This window comes from Crocodylus siamensis, chromosome 4 (genome assembly GCF_052110815.1).
Source record: "Crocodylus siamensis isolate JL-2025a chromosome 4, ASM5211081v1, whole genome shotgun sequence".
Classification (NCBI taxonomy): Eukaryota; Metazoa; Chordata; order Crocodylia; family Crocodylidae; genus Crocodylus; species Crocodylus siamensis.
In genome coordinates this window covers 98,615,154-98,633,282 of record NC_143398.1, presented here as the reverse complement: position 1 = coordinate 98,633,282, position 18,129 = coordinate 98,615,154, and the positions used below count along the sequence as shown (strand labels likewise).

The 18,129-nt window shown below is 41.0% G+C and overlaps 1 protein-coding gene across 1 annotated transcript in view; it reads left to right on the top strand.

Moving 5' to 3' along the window:
* Positions 1-14,786, top strand: part of ISX (intestine specific homeobox) — a 41,840-nt gene extending 27,054 nt beyond the window's left edge. The window contains exons 3-5 of the mRNA XM_090041084.1: positions 2,156-2,307; positions 10,796-10,912; positions 13,929-14,786. Coding sequence (XP_089897210.1) covers positions 2,156-2,307; positions 10,796-10,912; positions 13,929-14,165 — 506 coding nt within the window. The 3' untranslated portion in view covers positions 14,166-14,786. The remainder of the gene's footprint in view (positions 1-2,155; positions 2,308-10,795; positions 10,913-13,928) is intronic.
* The last annotated feature ends 3,343 nt before the right edge of the window (positions 14,787-18,129 follow it).

Below are 18,129 nucleotides of genomic sequence, written 5' to 3'. Positions count from 1 at the left end.
AAAGCTGAAGAGTTTCATTGTCCAATTTTTTTTAATGAAATGTTTTGAATTTTTTTTTCTAAAATGACTTTTTATGTAGGGGTGTCCTTCAATTTAATTTTAAAAATCAAACTTACGTTTAACCATCAGCAAAATGATTTCTTGTAATTAAGTCAATTCATTCAGCCCCCAGATGATTTTTTCCCAGAATTTCTGTTCACAAAATATTTTTTGAGCTGTCAGCGAACTAAAAATTCAGTTACACTTATGCATGACCAAGTAGCCCCATAATTTACATTGAGCCTGACTAGCTATAAAATATATAGAAACAGATTTTTTTGACAAACTGTGCAGTACAATGCAGCCCATCAAGTTATCCAGGGGCTGTAAAACTGCTCACTAAATGGTTTCTTATAAAACATAGATTTGCAACTTAAACCTTATTAAAGCCCATTCACAAGGTACACTTTCCATTGAAGGGCTGCCAGCGGGATCCACTCTGAATGAATAAATGTCCTCAGCATATTTGCAAACAGGAAACTGAAATACACATCCAGATGTGCAGATTAATAAATCATTGCACAGTGAGGATGCAGGACTCATTGTTGTGCTTTGTACATCCTTTTCCATTTAATAAAGTGATTTAATAACAGATCTTGGTGGATCACTAGGATTGCCTTGGTGAGCAACAAACACTCTGGTGGTGAACCCCAGGTATAAGGTAACATTTCTGAGGCAACAAACACCATGTTAGTTACTTAGAGATTGTCACTTAACCATAAATACTAGTGAAAGAATGGGGCAGTTAGCAGAAACAAGTGATCTACAGTTGTTTGCTTGTCTCTCCATAAACAGAAGACTTGGGAAGACTTCGGGCATAAATTTGACCTCACAGGTGAAAATAAGGAGAGTTGCAATACAGTGAAATTAGTAAAAACTCTAAATCATGTCAAATGGCTATCCGCTTGACTTTTAACCTTTAAAGAAAAAAAGATTTAAGCAAGTATATGGAGGGTTTGAATTACACTCCAGCTCTTAGGGAGGTCTGCAACAGTGGCAGCCAAAAGCTGGAAGGCGCTGCCACCATCACTGCTGCCTGAGCTACTTAGAAAGGCCCAGGGTGGGTCGGAGGCTTTTGTCTCCTGGGGGGTGGGGCTCAGCCTCTCCGAGCCCTCCACCGTATTTCAAACCCTGCATATATGGTTGATCTCGTAAGACAGAAGTTATAGTTGGTAGTTGTTCTTATTTATTATTGTATTGCTCTAACACCTATAGTACAAAGCACCTTTGGGTTGGGAACTCTAAAAACATATAATAAAGAAATTATGCTTGTCCAAAATAACTTGCAAGCTATGTTTTAAGACAAGAGGACCACAACTAGAAAGCAAACAGACCAGGGGTGCACCAGGGAACAGTGTGAAAGTTATAAGACCCTTTTAATGAGCAGCAGTGATTGCAGTAGCCTGAACCTGGTAGTTTTATGTAGTAGACAAACAAGCAGAGGAATGAAGCCAAGGCCAGCAAAGGACTTCACTTGTGCCCTTAAAGCAAGATTAAAACATTTCATCCAAGGCAAGGAAGCTATTGTACTCTCTCATTTTGCCATTTTTCTGCAACATGAAACAACACAGATTTCCTAGTCGACAGGAAAATCAAATCAAGGGAGAATTCTGAATGCTTTAAAAATAAAAATAAAGGGCGGTAGGAGCACTTGCAGGCTTAGCCTCCACTTACAGGAGCTGTATTATTTCCAGAGCCATCATAGCCAATTTCAGTAAGAAGAGCATAGCAGGAAAATTTAGGGATGGAAAATCACACGGATGAAAGGGAGCAAATGATTGCTTCCAGTGAGGGATACAGACCTGGGGATGAAAGGCTGAACATGTGAATGTTTCTGTCACTTGACTTTGAACATTCCTTTATAAATAGCTTATAAAGGCTTAAATTATCATGAGATGCTCTAAGTATGTCATAGTCATGAGTCGTTTGTATTAAAAGTGGTTATCAGCACATCCCTAGACAGTGGTAGAGATGGTTCTAAGCAACTTACTGACTTGCTGAACTCCATAACACTGGATTTATTAAAACATCTAAGAATCATTTCATGGCCCTTTAAAAATTCCTTGTAAATTCATCCTTAATCTGAAGCCTGATCCATTTTTGCCTGTTCGGACAGATGAGAAGAAAGGGAAGCGGAGAATCCGGACAACATTCACAGTGGAGCAACTGCGGGAGCTGGAAAAGATCTTCCAAGTCACACACTACCCAGACATTCACATGAGGAACCAACTAGCAGCAAAGATCAACCTTCCAGAAACCAGGGTTCAGGTACATGCTGTGTTCCTAATATGGCAGACATACCACTCCAACTCAAGCATACATGCTTTCTTTTCAGAGCTTGTTTGCAAATAGTTTATCATAACGCTCACTGGTGGTTTTAAAGAACTTTCCTTCTTCAGATTTCAAAATATTTTACAGAGGAGGTCAGTAGCTGTATCCCAATTTTACAGATAGGGAGAAAGTACTTTTCACCCCAGATGAGACCAAGGAAATGGAAATAACGAAAGGGTTTGAATAATTAACAGATGCTCTAAGCATACATGAAAATCTGGTTAATTAGTCACTGCGATAACTCACCAATATTAGTTTGTACTGAAAACATCTGGCTAATTCATCGTCTGTTAAAGTATAATTACTCATTTCCAAATATATACTCATACTAAATCACAATGAAATTTGCTTCTGGTAATTAGTCATGTTAAAAGTCCATACCACTGTCAAGCCAGCTGATGTTTGCAAAGCATTGAACAGACTTCAGCTTTTCTTGGTTCAGCAAGATATGGACAATCAACTATTCCATTCTGCAGAATCATCTTCTGTTTCACTGATGAGGGCACATAAGAGACCGAAGCAAAAATCTTCAGTTGATAATTTTGCTCCATTACAGTAATGTTATTCTTACATGGTGAGTAATCTGAACCTCTTTGCAGTGAATAAGTTGTACATTAAGTATTTAACTGTATAATCATACAATTTTCATATGGTAAGCCAGAGTGGGTAGTTTGCACTAAGAATTTTTGTAGCATGCTTTTTCATTACAAATGGCAAAAATCCTTCTTTACTGTGTCTCAGTATGAAATGGAAAATCAACTCACAAAAAGTCAATACTAATAATTAGCCATTAATTGATAATTAGTCATCATTGCCAATCCCCTCGACATGATGAATTAACCAAATTTCCTGATTTGGCTTTGTTAGACATTAATTTGAGGCAGTTCAGGGAGCTCTTAACCCTTGGATTGTCCACAAATATGTAAACATATTTTAAGCACCCTTTAGGCATCTCAAAATTATATTACTCGGGGGCAAGTTTATTTCTAACTTGTGTTACCCAGTTGATATTCCAAGAATATGTGGCCACTCCCCAAAGATAAGATGACCAAATTGCAGTCCTCCAGCATCCCAGAATGCAGTTGCTCCTCCCCCGCCCTCCTGTTCTGCATGGGCAAGAGGGCTACATAAAGCTTCAGGTGGTGATTTGATTCGGAGGAGATTCGGCCGGATTTGGTTGCCGAATCTCTGAATCTGAATTGAATCAGAGGACCAAGGTCTGACTCGATTCAAAGCTATCCGAATCTTTGGAAAAGATTTGGAGAACTTTGATTCGGACAGTCCCCGCTGGCTGCAGCACGGAGCTGCAGCCACTCTGAACTGGTAAGCACTATCAGTGGGGGAGTGGGAAGGGGACCATGGGAGGACCCCTGCCAGACACCCTGACTCCCCACTCCCCCAGCCCCACTGACCCCCACCTGCTCCCCAGCCCCCCCCCCCATAGCTGCCCCCCTTCCCAGCTTGGTACTTTAAAGAAAATCCCCGCTGCTCACCGGGTGCTGCAAGGCGGGGGGGGCAATCCCTGCTGCCCCCTACTGCCCCACACTGCATGGAGGGCTCTGCCACAAGCTCCCTGACCCCTGCCTCTCTGACCAGCCCCTCCATGGGTGCCCCACCCAGGCCAGCTCTAGTCCTTTAAGAAAAAAAAGCCGAGAAAAGCCGCACACTCACCACTCCTGCAGTGGCATTGGGGCTTTGGGGGATCATGCAGAGCCCCCAACATGGCACAGGGCAATGCAGGGCAGCAGGAATCGCCCCTGCTGGCAGGAGCAGTAAATCCTGGGGCTTTTTCTTTCTTTTTTTTCTCTTAAAGGGCTGGAGCTGGCCCATGCGGGGCACCCCAGGGGGGTTGGGGGAGTGAGGGAGGATTGTGGGGCTCGTGCTGAGCTCCCCAGGCAGCCTGGGGCAGTGGGAGGGCAGCAGGGATTGCCCCCTGCCTGGCAGCACCCAGTGAGTCGGAGCTTTTTTTTTTTTTTTTTTTTAAACACGTGCCAGGAGCTGGGGCAGCCGTTGCTGCGCTGGGAGAGTAGGCGGGGGATGGCCCTGGCCTGACTGATTCATAGAGCTGGCCAAATCGAATCAGACCAGTGATTCGAATCACTGAATCGAATCACTGTCCCCTGAATTGACCGAATCTGAATCCGAAGCGAATACTAGCTGCTTCACACAGGCCTAGTAAGTAACTCACAGTTGTGACTCCTAGTTAGGCTCCCACTCGCCAGCCTTCAAGTGGCAACTCACAGCTGCACAGGTCAGGGACAGTCAGGGAAGGTTTTTAGCCTGAAAGTACAACAGCCCTAAACTCAAACTAACACCAATCAATATCTGAGAAGCTTAAGTGCAGTATGTATCAAAGTCCTTACAGACATCACTAATATGCCTTAGAAATTGTTACTAGCAAGTGGCTGACTTTACAACTGCCAATTGATCACTTTTAAAAGCTATTTATTAATCATTTATTGACTTTTTATAGATGTTGCTTAAATGCACATTCAGTATTCCGCATTCGTGTTCTACAGAGTCTCAGAAAATAGAACAAATGGAAACAGCTTATTGCAGTAGCAGTCAGCAACATATTTTGGTGGTGGTACAAATTGGTCTGGCTTGGGTCCACGGTGGGTGGTACTGGAAACCAGTTGCTGCTGTTGCTGCTTCTCCCTACTGCCCAGCTGTGGTGCAGCATGGGAGAGGTCCCCATTGCCCAGCTGCAGAGCAGTGACATGCAGCACAGCATGAGCAAAACCCTCACTGCTGAACGACACTGAAACCGCAGGACTTCAAGCCAAATGCAGTGGCTCTGTGGGCCAGATATCGCCCGCAGGCCATGGGTTGCTGACACCTGCTCTATTGCAGGGATTAGTTCTGTGTCTGATACTACTATATTCTCAAGAGGTGCAAATTCTTCTTTGTCATGTCTCCAATCCAATCTTTCTATATGGTCTGTTCCCAATATTCTGCATAGGCCACTGCTTCTGGTGCTGGTGTTGCCAGATCTTATGGGGTGCATTGTAATACTACAGGGCATTTTAGGAGATGATTCATGTTTTGCTTCTCCTGACAAACACATCGGCCAGTTGTGTAGAAGCCCCATGATTTTATGACAAAGTTGCACTGGTCAAGACTCACTTTCAATCTGTTCAGGCTCCCCCATATATGCCATTTGTAATTGGAGCCGGATGCTAACTCTTCACTGGGGGTAACTCCTCTCCAGCTCCGTTCAACAGCTTTGTTGCTTAGTTTCTCCCATTCTTTTTGCCAGAGGGTGGTTATAGCTGATTCTGGTGATGTGGTCAACGGTATGGTAGAGGACAAAAAGTTCATTTGTCCAAATTAGTGTAGGTAGATTGACTTTAATTGAGTTTTGTTGATTTGTCCGAGAGGAGGATCTGATCCCTATACTCTCACTCCATGTGAAATCTGTGTTGCTTACAAGTAACTGGAGGAGACTTCAATATACTTGAAACTCTAAATATAGGGAGCCAAACTATGGATAAAGAACCCATATCTGAATTGGGAGATCCAAGCATTTAGGATGTCATTCAGAGCTCCCTCTAGGATTGGTTTAAGAAGCAGAATGTTTCCATACTTGCCATAGTCATCTTTGCAAATTATATATCAATTAATCCCAATATAATAAAGAAATACAAAAAGCAACCTACTGATTATTAAAAGACTGGGTCTATTGACTAGCTATAATATTATTTTCCTATATTTAGGTAACAGAAACATTAAAATTGTGAACATCTCTCCATTTACCCACAATGCCCTACCAGCATATATAAATGCCAAGATGGGGAAGTAGTTAGTGTATGCTACTGAACACCCAACTGCACAAGATGATGGAATAATTGGCTCTTTAAACAATTATTTATAGTATGTACCAAAAAAGCTGCATTATTAATAGACTTTACCTTAAATGACAAATGCTGGAGGTTTCCCACTGCCAGAATTAAATTGTCCTTCAAAATTCTAGTAATTATATATGACAATTTATTAACTCAAATAGTGTTGCATCCAACAGAGGGAGTTCTATATTAGACTTCATCTTGACAAATAAAGGAATATTAATAACAGGATTAAAAATTTCTGGTTGCTTAAGTACAAAGGTCACATATGTTATGTACAAAGTCAGTAGAATCTAAACAAGTAATACAGATACTTGATGCCTTAGAAGGACCAATTTCACAAAGAAATTATAAGCGAAATCACCAGGGAGAAAGAATTTAAACAGAAGGATATGACAGATAACAAGAAGATTATCAAATAATATTTCAGTAGAGGTTCAAAAAGTCAAAATCCTATAATCAAGTTAAAAAAACAAAGAAAGGTTCAAAACCAAGTTGGTCATAGAGGATTAGTGGAAGTAGCTATAAAAATTATATAGTACACATACATATACCCACATATATGAAACAAAAAGGGGGATGCTGACAGCAGTGTATATAAATGAGAAGATAGACATTGTAGAACATTAATAAAGGAAGCAAAAGGACACTAAAACAAATGTATGACCATCATAGTTAAAGACAATAAGGAGGTATTAAGTTTGAGAACAAAAGGAATCTTAACTATGCAGTTTTCCATTACTAGATGAAATGGTAAAATAGTCAATAATTAATGCAGAAAAGGTTGAAATGTTCAATAAATATTTCTGTTCTGTACTTTGAAAAAGCTAGATGATATAGTCATATCACAGGATGATGATGAAAGACTTTCCACTCCCAACAGTAGCTGAGAGGAATGTAAAACAGCAGCTACAGTAGTCAGATATTTTAATACTATCAGGTGCTTTAAAAGCGGACTGAAAAGCTCTTTGGGTCATTAATGTTAATATTCAATAAATCTTGGAACACTAGGGAATTTCCAAGGGACTGGAAGAAAGCTCATGTTGTGCCAATATTTAAAAAAGGGTAAACAGGATGATTGCTTAATTATGGGTCTGTCAGCTTGACATTGATTCCTGGCAAAATAATGGAACAGCTGATATATGACCCTATTAATTAGGAATTAAAAGGAGGGTAATATAATTAATACCAATCAACATGAGTTCATGGAAAATATATCATGTCAAACTAACTTGGTATCTTTTTTTATAAGATGACAAGTTTGATTGATAAAGGTAATACTATTGAAGCGATTAAATGTTTGTAAGGCATTGCATTTGATAATACCTAACTTTTGGATTAAGAAACCAGAATGATACAAAATCAACATGATGCACTGTTCAGTGTATTAAAAACAGTGTGTCTGATACACATTTGCTGTTACATTTTGAAAAGTAAGTCATCATCAAGCATTTCTACTGAGATTCAGCAAGGACTGATCACTGGTCTTATGCTTTTAACTTTTTAATCAGTGAGCAGTAATATCTTTTCTGATAAAAGTGCGAAGATGAAACAAGGATGAGGGATCCATAAATAATGAAGAAGCTAGGTCACTAATACAAAGCAATCTGGATTGCTTGGTAGTCTGGGTTCAAGAAAATAGCAAATGAAAGGTCAGGCATTTAGAAACAAATAATATAGGCCACCCTTCCAGAATGTGGGAACCCGTGCCTATAAAAGATTTGGGGCTCATGTTGGACAATCAGCTGAACCTAAGTTTCAAGTATGATTCTGTAATCAAACAGGCTAATGAAATTCTTGCATATGTGAGCAGGGGATCTTCAAATAGGAGCAGGGAGATGGCGTCATCTCTGTATTTAGCATTCAAGAGGTCACTACTGGAATACAGGATGCAGTTCTAGTTAGACTTCATGCAGGATGTTAAAAAATTGAAAAAGTTTCAGAGAAGAGGCACAATAAGGGCCAGAGGGTCAAAAAACCTATCTTTCAGTGAAAGACTCAAGAAGATCAATCTGTTTATTTTAGAAAAAAGAAGACTAACGAGTGGCTTGGTCACAGTAGAGAAATTAACTAGATGGTGGATAGATATTTGATAATAGAGGCCTACTCAGTCTAAAATGCAAAGAACTAATAAGATAGAATGGCTGAAAGTTGAAGTTAAATAAATTCAGTCTACAAATAAGATACAGATGTTTAACTATGAATATAATTACCCAGGTGAATGATTGATCTGTGATCGTAGTGGATTCCCCATTACTAGAAATTTCAAAAACAGGATTGGATTTTCTTTAAAAGATGTATACTAGCTGAACCATACTATTGGACTTGAAGCAGGAATTAAATCAGGGAAATGGATTGTCTTTGTTATGCAGGAGGTCAGACAGTAGTCTCCTCTCACCTTAAAACCTAGGAATCAAAGAATATGTCTTTGCCTGCTGAGTTTGGAAGGACCACCTTGAAGACTGAGATTCAGTCTCCATAACCCCTTTTGTTCCTGAGCACATTAACAATGCAGAAAGTGGCCATTTTATGGTACTTCCTGTCACACGAACCCTGTCCACTAGGAACTGAATTGAGTCATTTCAGATAGTCTAAGCAGTTATAAACCCAATCTAACCTCAAATAAACAAGGTTGTCCTTTTCATAACCTCAGGCACTTCTGGCTAATAGCAAAATAACAGACACCAAATGTTCCAATTAGTTTCTGGGTAGGGGATGCAAAAATAATTTAGCCATTAGTCACTGGATTTAGAAAGAAATACATATTCAAATACTTCGGGTCACTAACATTTTATATCCGATTAGAACCATTTACCTAGAAAGATGAGGCTTGCATTTCACCAACAAGCTTTTGAATCATTCAGTTATATGAGAAGAGGTGAGCTCAAATGTTCAAAGTAATGCATTAAATGATACACTCAGGTACACTCTTTTGATTGTACTTAAATATGTAGGCAAGTCTCTGCATCTAGCCTGAAAGGTCAAATCAGCTAGCAGGGCAAAGCTTCTTAGGAAAAATTAAGAGTTTCTTGTTTAGAACAGAGCAGTAAAAGTATTGAAATCACCCAAGTAATTTCTGTATATCAGTATGGCTTAATTACAACACTAGATAGCACTCTACTTGGACATCCTGTGGCCACTCCATACATGATATCTCCAAGCCTGGAAGTGGTATGCACATTGGTAAGCTTTGCATCTCCAGTTTGGGAAGAAACATACTCAGAGTGGGTATGATATACCTCAGTACAGCACTACTGGGCTCAATATTGAAGTGATATAGATAGGGACCTACTGAATTCATGGTGCACAGCAACCCCTTTAATCTTACAGGTGCCCCTGCACACTGCTCCCCCATTCCTGATTGGCTGAGGGACCCTGGTGGCCCTGCTGCATATTGTTGACTGACCAGGAAGCAAAAATGGTAGTATTTTTATTTAAAACTGCAGTTTTCACCTCCCTGCCCATTAGAAGTGAGTGGCAAGGCTCCTCTGCCAATCAGTGGTGGGGACATGCATGGGAACCTGTAAGTTTAAAGGAGCTGCCGTACAGTCCACTTCCGCCATGAATTTGGTAGATACCTAGATATAGAAGTACCCTTCAGAACCTAAATCCTACCATCAAGTTACACAAGTGATTTTGAAAATGTTACCTGGTAAGTAACAGGTAATTTACCCCCTAATCTGCATTAAAATAGGCTAATGAGCATTAAAGCCCACGTGTAGATGCACCCTCTGTGGTGGACAAAAATGACAGCCATTCTTCCAATGACAATATCTCTCACTAAGCCCAAGGTCTCTAGGCGTTTTCCCTTTACTTCTAGTAAAGTGATAGGAGATCTTGAAAAAGCTGAAGCTTAGTAGCAATTAGAGGCATGCTGACAGTTGTTTATTTAAATACTTTTCCCAAAGGCTGGGTTCTCTAGTGTAGCAATGCTCTTTTTTTCCAGGCAACATAAGAATGAGTGAAGGACTTGCTGGAGGGTTCAGTGTGACGATCTCCTACTTCATAGCAAAAGTGTTAACAATTGAGCTATATTGATGACACAATATTTTACAGAGCGTTGCAGACTCAGTTAATTGAGTCTGCTGAAGTGTGGTAATTACCATGCTCCAGCAGCCTCCTACATCTTATGTATCAGCATCTTCGCACTTAAAAATGGCAGCAGGGCTGCTTGTACTAAAGCTTGTAGAATGAGCTTTAGCTCAAGTGCCTCCACCACCATTTTTAATTGCAGGGATTCTGATACATGAGCCGCTGTGGTGCTTAAATTAGAACAGCTCTCAGAGCCTCTGTAATTAAAGCACCACCCCCAGAGTATGTGTAAAAGTACCCTGCAGGTACTAAATTTTATGCGCATTAGCAAAAGTGCATTCATGAATGTGCCCAGAGCCTGTACATGATGTGGAATAGTGGGTACAATGGGAAAACAAATTCTTTTCCTTAGGTTCTGCCATTGGCCCTCCATGTTCATTATTTTCCATTAAATGTTTTAAAAATATGGTTGTAAAAATTTCCTTTTACATCTCGTACTCATTCCATGCCTTAATTTGCTTTCTCCCTTCTCCTCATTGTGCACCCAGATCTGGTTCCAAAACCAGCGAGCAAAGTGGAGGAAACATGAAAAATTTGGCAATTTTGGTGGACTCCAGCATCTAACAGAAGTCAATTTCATTCCTGCTCCAAAGTCAGAAATTTCAGTGAGTACTGAGGCCATTTGTAGAGGACGTAAAAGAGAGAATCACCCTTTTCCATATCATTCCCTTCCCAGGTAATACCCAAGGAAAAGGAAAGAAAAGGAAGCATCACTGTGACTCAAACAGAATCACAGAACATGTCCCATTGTGTAATAGAACACCTTTTTTATTTATAGAAAGATATTTTGCCATTCTTCCAGAAATTAGATCAATTTTGTGGACATGTGATGAGATGTTTCTGTATGGAAATTGTTTCTTTGTCATTTCCTCCAAAGTCTTTCCCTCCAAAACTGTGCGCTGGACCAACTGGTCCCTCCAACTGTACCTTAGCTGGACAGAGGAACAGTAAAGACAAACATCATTATCTGTTTCTATTGCCATGGCACCCAGGAGTCCTAGTCATGGATCAGAACTCCATTGTGCTAGGCAATATACAAACACAGAACCAGACAGCAGTTCCTGCCTGAAGGGTTACAAGCTAAATATACAAGAAGATACAACAGGTGAATACAAACAGTAAGACAAGGGAGTACAGGGAAACAACACTAGAAAGAGTGATAGGAAACATGCCACTGACAGCTTAATGATTGTCAGCTTTTTTGAAAATATCACAGCAAAGGAGAGTTTTTAGGTGAACTGGGAAAATGTGGTAGCTTTGCTTATGTTTACAGGAGCTTCTCCCAAGTGTAACTGGCAAGATGAGAGAAAGCATACGGATACTACCATATTTTTTTCACATACAACATGCACTTTTCCCCCAGAAATCAGCCCCCTAAAATTGGGGTGCATGTATTAAGCTGGATTTTCTGCCCAGGGTAGAAGCACCCTGCTTTGATGTCTGCCCTACAGTGCATCAGCTATAGCATTACTATTTAGGCAACTAAGGGAGTCAATTGACATTATGCCTTCTTGTTCCTTATTCCAGAGGTATTAACAATCATTTTCCTTTTTTAAGAGTCTTGATGTTCCATAAGCTAACCTTTCTTAGGACAATGTTGCTGTCTGCTAAAAACAAGGCATATATTATATTCCAAGGTGTGGTATATGCAAGAAAATATGGTATTTTAAATACTTATTAACAGGTGAGCAATTGAGGCTGGCATGGGGAAAGGAGGCAGGAGTGTGGATATGAGAGGAAGACAAAATACTCTATTTTAGCCACAATGAGGTCAAACTAGTTATCCACAATGCACTATCAGAGAGAGAGCAAGATTTTACTTTGGATGAAAGAGGTAGGTTTAGTGTTGAGAAGAAAATCTGTGAGATGTCAGCATAAAAGGCAATTTAACTTGTATTTAAGGATCAGCTTATCCATAAATAAATTGTTGAGAGAGAAGAGAAGGAGCCCTATCAGACTGCCAGTGAAAGATGGAGTGGAGTGGGAGGATGAAGTAGGTCCACCAAATCACAGGCTGAAAGAATGATTATGAGGTAGGAGGTGTCATAGAAACCAAGGAGAAGGACAAAACTCCAAAAAGAAGAGACGTACTACTGATGGTGTCAGAGGCAGCTGATAAGTGGAGGAGAAGGTAGAAGGAGCACTGGTTATAAACTTTAGCTAGGAAGAGGTCATCCAAGACTTTGATTAGAGAATTTTCAGTGGGGTACATAGAACAGAAGCTGGATTTGAGAAGGCCTAGGAGGAGGAATCCCAGAAAGACACTGTAAAGAAGGTGTTCCAAAAAGATGACAGGGTAAGGGGAATAGGAATTGATTTCCTCCCCTTGAGGACTGACTGTGCTGTTTCACTGGGACTCAAGTTTTTCATGTCAGTTCATAGATTTCATAGACATTAGGGCTGGAAAGGACCTCGGAAGATCATCAAGTCCAGCCCCCTGCCCGAGGGGCAGGAAGTCAGCTGGGGTCATAGGATCCCAGCAAGATAAGCATCCAACTTTCTCTTGAAGGTGTTCAATGTAGGTGCTTGAACCATCTCCGATGGCAGGCTGTTCCAGACCTAAGGGGCTCGGAAAGTAAAGAAATTCTTCAGCCAGCCTGAAATGGTCTTGCAATAGTTTATAACCATTCGACCTCGTCATCCCTTGGGGCGCTCTGGTAAACAAAAGTTCCCCCAGATACTGGTGGTCACCTGTGATAAACTTACAGGTGGCCACCAGATCACCCCTGAGCCTGCGCTTTTTCAGGCTAAAGAGCCCCATGGCTCTCAGTCTGTTGTCGTAAGCTCTGTTTTCCTGACCTCTGATCATGCGCGTGGCTCTTCTCTAGACTCTCTCAAGCTTCTCCACATCCTTTTTGAACTGTGGAGCCCAAAACTGGACGCGGTACTCCAGCTGCAGCCTCACAAGGCCAAGTACAATGGGAGAATGACATCCTGAGATTTGCTTGAGAAGCATCTGTGGATGCACGCCAGCGTTTTGCTCGTTTTACTAGCCGCAGCATCGCATTGCAGGCTGATGTTCATCTTGTGGTCAATAATGACCCCCAAGTCTCTTTCTTCCTTAGTGCTAGCCGGTGTAGCACTGCTGAGCCTATAAGGATGCTGCAGGTTTTTCCTCCCAAGGTGGAGAACCTTGCATTTCACTGGCACGTTGAAGCTTGAGCAGTCATTTAAGTAGAAGTTAGTAGAACCATATTTGAGGAAAGGACTAGTTGCATAACTTGGTTTTGGCAATCACCATACCATATTTCTTGGGACACTCATTGTCTCCCTCTTATATCCAAACCTGTTAAACTGGCTTGCTCTTTTTGCCTTAATATTGTATCCTTCCTAAGGCTGAAATGGATAGAGTTATCCAGGCTGGATCATGGTATCACTCTCCTTCAGAAATCTGTCAATGACTAGCACAAGAAGTTTGGAGGTTTTTTTCAGTCCCTGAGTGACTGCTTGTCACACTGTTTTAAGGAGCCTGTCTAGAAGTACTCTCTGAAACTTAGCTTTTTATTGCTTAACACTGGGGAAATTCATAAGGCAAGTCCCTGGCTGCTCATAAATTATATCTAACTCAAGATCTGCACTGATTTTTCTAAAATGTCTCTTCTGTTTTTTCCCTTCTAACAGGATTCCAGCCTGATGCCCAGAAATCTTCCCAGCACAGGACCTCCCTTTGGGTATTACCCAGCAGTTCCAGGACTTGTGACATCGGCCTGGTTGCCCAATGCATTTTCTTTCACTTCCCTGCAAATGGACCCTCAACCCTTCCCTAAACCATATTTGCTCATTGACTACTTTCCTCAATGTCGCATCCTTCCTACCCATAAGATGGAATGGAGCAGAATTTGTGCCAGTTCCACATAGAAGAGGAGGAGGAAGAGAAAGAGGAGACATGGAAGACTCTAGGAGCACCCTTTGGTTGTCCTGGCAAATAACATTTGTGGGCAGATGAGGTTCTCTTTAGAACAAGCCTACCCAGACTTTGAGTCTGAGGTCTGATGTCAGTTTGGTATAGTAATAATACCATAGCAGAAAGCCAAACCCCCACTAACTCCAAAGAGCACCACTCAGCCATGGAAAGAGTTCATTAATCATCCTTATAAACTGCCTACACTATTGAAACAATCTGACTTTCCAAAAGGGATAATGCACTGAATAGTCCTGCTGAAGAACTGAGACTTGACTTCATCCTGAGAGAGACACTAGGTGATCTTATTGCAATAAGAGTGAACATTGAGACTATAGCAAATAATTGGTGTCTAACCAAGGTGGCCTACCTGATCAAATACAGGTGTCTTTCCTTGCATATATTGCATTGTTCCTGGTTCACTGGATGTGGACAAAGAGAGAATGTAGGTCAAAAAGCAAACTTAACTTTTAAGGAACTTTGGTTTCTGAAAAGTAGGTGGTCTTGGCTTGTTTGTTGTATTTGGCCTGGAATAAAGGGGCACAGGTACCACTTGTGTTTGAGTATAACAGTCTAAGAAAAATATCTGCATTGAGTACAATATTTGGTATTACAACCTCTGGTAGCAAGAAAATCTGTAGTAGTGGTAGCACCCTTGTGAGCATGTAGGGGTAGGAAGATTATCCTAAAAAGGCTGCATATTTAAAAATGCCTCTGGACAGACAGACATTGCCTGTATTTCAGATTTCTTGTGGCCACTGCCTAGTACCCATATACTAGATCATGCTGGAGTGGTAGTACTTGCTGTCTGCTACCTAGATTTGCCCCATGTACTGAGACTTACACTGGGATCTATAACCATTGGCCAACACCTTGGCCAGAGCATCAAAAACATGCCCATCAGTAGTGTAGTTTTATTCCTCTCTCATCAGGACTGAACTGCATTTCTCCAAATCAAATAAATTCAATAAATAAATGAGATATGCCTGGTCCCTTCCTGACACCAGGGGTCTCTTGCAGGTAATGCTTGCAGCTCAATGACTTGTTCTCCTTTCATCTGCAAACCAGGAGACCTGCCAGCTATTATCTGCTTTCTGGCATCACCTAGGAGGAGATACTTAGTCACAAATGGGATCTAACTCCCTTAATATTGCACCCTAGGAAATGTTCCACAGGATCCATGTCAGTTTCACAAAATCTTCTGATGAAACCCTGGTAAGTTTCTTGTGCATCTTCCCAGCAACCCACTTACTGGGTTGACTAATCTAATACTTTTCAGCACAAGGGGGCTTTCACTGCTATTCAACTTCAATTTTCTATTTGTCAGTTTCATCCTTTAATCCTACTTAACCCCTTGTGCCGTGCATCATTCCTTCCCCTTCCAGGGCCCTGTTGTTTTCCATCTGCACATTAAATAGTAGCATCCTGCATAAACAGACCTGTTAGTTTCAGTGGGACTACTCATCTTCATGCCTTCACTTTGTACACACCTCAGGTACTTCAGAGTTATCATGTTCCCCTGATTTGTTGTTTAGCTAATCTGTATATCTCGTTCCTTTAATCTTTCTTCGTAAATCCCTCCAGCACATAGATGAAATTCTCAACTGGATTAAAAACAATTGGATTGATGACCAAGGTCAGAGAAGAGCCATAAATAAGCACAGATCAGGAGGGAGGGAACAGGTACAAAGTACAAGAAAGACAGTAAATACAACCAAGGAGGAATGGGATGAGCACAGTGTAGCAGGGTCTGGTGCTGAGGCCAGTTTTTTTAACACATCAGTCATGTAAAAGAGGACGTGTTCTGTAAAACTGCAGAGACTATGGAAGATGAAAAGGCCATGCCAGTACTGGGAGAAGAAGACTGAGCTTAAAAATAGAATATATAATCAGGTTCTGGGGTTACTGGTGTTTTATGTACACACTTTAAGGTAGAAAACATGCTGTACCTCAACCCTAACTCCACTGCAGTGAACAGAGTGAAGGGGGCCTTTGAGTCATTACAGGGTTTGATCTGTGGATGCAGTTTGTCATTCCACTGAGATCCGCAGAAACCAAGGCCTTAACAGAAAGCTCTGTGGCTTCACGAGGGCTTTGGGTTTTTTTATATTATTACTCCCAAAGTCCAATCAGAATTATGGAGGTCACAGAGGCTTCTAGACACCAAAGACCTTGGGACTAGGGGATCTACAGTTTAGAGAAGCTGAGGAGTCAATCCTTGTCTGGTCTATTTGGTGCTGCCTGCTTCAACCTATAATTAATGACCCCCTTTTCATTCCCTTCCCTAGTTTGTATTCTGAACTCCATATCCTAGCTGTCTGCAGACTGTCATTCCACTCCCTTCCTCCATTATCTAACATATCTCCTTGACAAAGCCAATACAGCAGGCCACACCTAAACAAGTCATACATACTTATTTACTTCCTTTTTTCTCCCTCCATTTCCCCCGTTTTTGTATCTTGAGGAAAATTACAGCCCTTTCAAATACAATTTATAGACCAGGCACCAAATTATGCTCTGTCTATATACTCCTTGAAGTCATGGAAGTTGAATGAATGCAAACAAGGGACTGATCCAGAGATTATGGAAGTCAATGGGATATTAAAATGGACTTTGTTCAGTCTGTGGGAGCAACTTTTGGCAAAAGCAAGCAACCAGTTCCAGTCCTGCCTCTACCAGCACGTCCTCTATCTTTGTGCTACACGGCTTCCTCTTTTTTTGTCATCCTTTGTCCTGCAATCAATTTTTAACCTGTTTCCATAGCATTTCACAGTTTCTTGCCTTTGATTTTGTTGAAATCCGTCATTTATAGTGTCTGTTCAAGGGTATCCATATCATCTAATGTTGTTTCCAAGTGAATGGCAATATAATCTCAGCCTCCGGCCTCTTGAAAATCCAGCCGAATGAAAGGGGTGGGAAAAGAAAATGGGTTTCATTCCAGCCCTTCAGAATCAGTGGTTGCTGAACAGAGCAAACTCCAGAATTGTTTCATGTATATGATCGAAAATGAACCCAGTGTCAAATCTGCAAGGGATTTTAGATTAAATGCTTTAAAATAAACTCAGATAGATTTTTCTTTATCAGCTCAAATAAAAAAAAATCCCTTGTTTCAAAGCAGCAAAGAATTTATCACTCCGACACTTGTTTTCATAAAAATTTCAGAGAGAATGCCCCCTACGGAACAGCTTGCATTGGCTCTGAGCCTACTACACTTCCTGGGACCAGCATTTGAAATCATCCAGGTTCGGATCCTCAAATTATCCAGCAGCCTAATGAAAATCATTACAGACTATTGGACAGGCTCTTTGTGCCAGAAATCCAGAGTACCTGTCCCGTACTCCTGCATTGTAAATGGACCAATAACCTTACGCTTCACTGTTGCTTCCAGTGTGTTTACCAGGCAGCTAATGTCAAGTTTACGGGGCAGCAGTTCCCTTAATCCTTCCTCATTCTTTGATTAAATATAGATGCTGCTATTTACGGCCCTCACAACCCAGGGATTCGTCAGCCTTTAACGGGTTGGAGCACTCTTAATAGCTGAATTGGCCATTTCATCTGCTACAGTACAATAGGAAAAGCCAATTTAACACTTCTTCTTTCTCACCAGGAAACCTGTTCCTGTCTCTGGGAGGTTACCTTCTGCTTCATTTGTGTCCACTGAGGCAAAGAAATTATTTAGGACCCTCAACAATATCAACTTTGTCTGTCATTAATTTGCCTGTCTGGGCTCTTGGCCATCCTGCTGACCCTATTCCTGTCTGTTGTTTACCACACATATTAATAGAAAAGCTGCTGCTGCTTCTTTCCTTACTTTGCTCAATTAATTTCCTTCTCCTACTTTTAAATTTGTGAGTAAGCCTGCATAATTGTGCAAAGGACTATGGTATTGTAAAGCAGTCAAGCCCCAGCAATGCTTGATTG